Source organism: Babylonia areolata, chromosome 12, assembly GCF_041734735.1.
Source record: "Babylonia areolata isolate BAREFJ2019XMU chromosome 12, ASM4173473v1, whole genome shotgun sequence".
Taxonomy (NCBI): domain Eukaryota; kingdom Metazoa; phylum Mollusca; class Gastropoda; order Neogastropoda; family Buccinidae; genus Babylonia; species Babylonia areolata.
The window spans coordinates 3181001-3183500 of NC_134887.1; the positions used below are offsets into that span (position 1 = coordinate 3181001).

General features: G+C 42.8%; 1 protein-coding gene across 1 annotated transcript in view; it reads left to right on the top strand.

The window, feature by feature from the left end:
* The window catches only part of LOC143287956 (sodium-dependent serotonin transporter-like), a 113527-nt gene that overhangs the window by 98816 nt on the left and 12211 nt on the right, over positions 1-2500 (top strand). The window contains exon 10 of the mRNA XM_076596200.1: positions 2062-2174. Coding sequence (XP_076452315.1) covers positions 2062-2174 — 113 coding nt within the window. The remainder of the gene's footprint in view (positions 1-2061; positions 2175-2500) is intronic.

A 2500-nucleotide genomic window follows, 5' to 3' on the forward strand; every position in this document is an offset into this window, starting at 1 on the left:
TCTCTCCGTCTGTCTGACTGTTTGTCTGTCTGTCTAACTGTCTCCCTGTCTGTCTGTCCGACTGTCTGTCTGTCTGTCTGACTGTTTGTCTGTCTGACTGTTTGTCTGTCTGTCTGTCTATCTGCCTAACTGCCTCTCTGTCTGTCTGTCCGACTGTTTGTCTGTCTGACTGACTGACTGTCTGTTTGTCTCTCTGTCTGTCTGTCTGACTCTCTGTCCTGTCTGTCTGTTTGTCTGACTGTTTGTCTGTCTGTCTGTCTGTCTGACTGTCTTTCAGTCTGTCTGGCCGACTGTTTGTCTGTCTGTCTATGTGTCTGCGTATATATCGTATCGTATCGAATCGTATCGTATCTAACCGCACTACCTTGCACTGCAGTGCATTGTATTGTGTTGTATTATAATGTATTATATTGTATTGCAAGGTATTGTATTGTGTTGTATTATAATGTATTATATTGTATTGCAAGGTATTGTATTGTGTTGTATTATAATGTATTATATTGTATTGCAAGGTATTGTATTGTGCTGTATTATAATGTATTATATTGTATTGCAAGGTATTGTATTGTGCTGTATTATAATGTATTATATTGTATTGCAAGGTATTGTATTGTGCTGAATCATAATGTATTATATTGTATTGCAAGGTATTGTATTGTGCTGAATTATAATGTATTATATTGTATTGCAAGGTATTGTATTGTGCTGTATTATAATGTATTATATTGTATTGCAAGGTATTGTATTGTGCTGTATTATAATGTATTATATTGTATTGCAAGGTATTGTATTGTGCTGTATTATAATGTATTATATTGTATTGCAAGGTATTGTATTGTGTTGTATTATAATGTATTATATTGTATTGCAAGGTATTGTATTGTGTTGTATTATAATGTATTATATTGTATTGCAAGGTATTGCATCCAGTCGTATCGTATCGTATTGTATCGCATCACGTCGTATTGTATGGTATTGTATTGTATTGTGTTACAAAAAGTTATGAAATCAGATCAAACGCAATAGAATTAATGGCGTGATTTGCATTGTGTAAACTGTGCTGTCGTCAGAACAGATGAGATCAGATGGAACAAACTGCATCAGACTGTATTGCATTGTATTGTATTGTACTCTGTAGTGCATTGCTTTGCTTTGCATTGCATTGTATTGTATGTAACTATAGTGTATTGTATTGTATTGTATTGTATTACTCTTTATGTCACAACAGATTTCTTTGTGTGAAATCCGGGCTGCTCTCCCCAGGGAGAGCGCGTCGCTGCACTGATAGCGCCACCCCCTCACCCCCACACACACACACACACCCACCCTCGTTTTTGTTTTTCATTTTTGTTCTTTTTTGGTTTTTTGTTGTTGTTGTTTTTGTTTTTGTTTTTTTTTGCCTGCACTTTTGTTTTTTAATGCTTTCCTATCGAAGTGGAGTGTTCTACAGAATTTTGCCAGGGACAACCCTTTTGTTGCCGTGGGTTCTTTCAAGTGCGCTAAGTGCGTGCTGCACACGGGACCTCGGTTTATCATCTCCTCCGAATGACTAGCGTCCAGACCACCACTCAAGGTCTAGTGGAGGGGGAGAAAATGCTGGCGACTCTGCCGGGATTCGAACCAGTGCGCATAGATTCTCTCGAATCCTAGGCGGAAGCGTTACCTCTAGGCCATCACTCCACGTTGTGTTGCGTTGCGTTGTGCTGTGCTGTGCTGTGTTGTGTTGTGCTGTGCTGTGCTGTGCTGTGCTGTGCTGTGCTGTGCTGTGTTGTGTTGCGTTGCGTTGTGCTGTGCTGTGCTGTGTTGTGTTGTGCTGTGCTGTGCTGTGCTGTGTTGTGTTGCGTTGCGTTGTGTTGCGTTGTGTTGTGTTGCGTTGCGTTGCGTTGCGTTGTGTTGTGTTGTGTTGTGTTGCGTTGTGTTGCGTTGTGTTGTGTTGCGTTGCGTTGTGTTGTGTTGTGTTGTGTTGCGTTGCGTTGTGTTGTGTTGTGTTGTGTTGTGTTGCGTTGCGTTGCGTTGCGTTGTGTTGCATGAGGTTCTATCAGGGTGTGCTGTGCTCCACAGACGTGGGTCTGATCTTCGTGGTGTACCCGGAAGCTGTGGCCACGATCGGCGGAGCCTCGTTCTGGGCTGTTATCTTCTTCTTCATGATCATCACTCTGGGACTGGACACCACGGTGAGGGGGGAGAGGGGGAGAGGGAGGGGAGGGGGTGTCTGGGAGCGATGTATATAGATCGGCAGGTTTCAGTTTCAGTTTCAGATTCTCAAGGAGGCGTCACTGCGTTCGGACATGCACACCACATCTGCTGGGCAGCATAACCTATCGTGTTTCAGTCAGGCTTTAACTCACTCAGTACGGCCAGTCCTCTCTTCTCCTCTACACAGACCCCTCGGATGTCCAGTGGGTGTCTGAATGACCCAACCTTTAGCTTCCGTCGTCAGAATTGTGGTATTCTTTGTCAACATTCACCTCTTCAGTATAAGAGCCTTCCGCTTGCAATA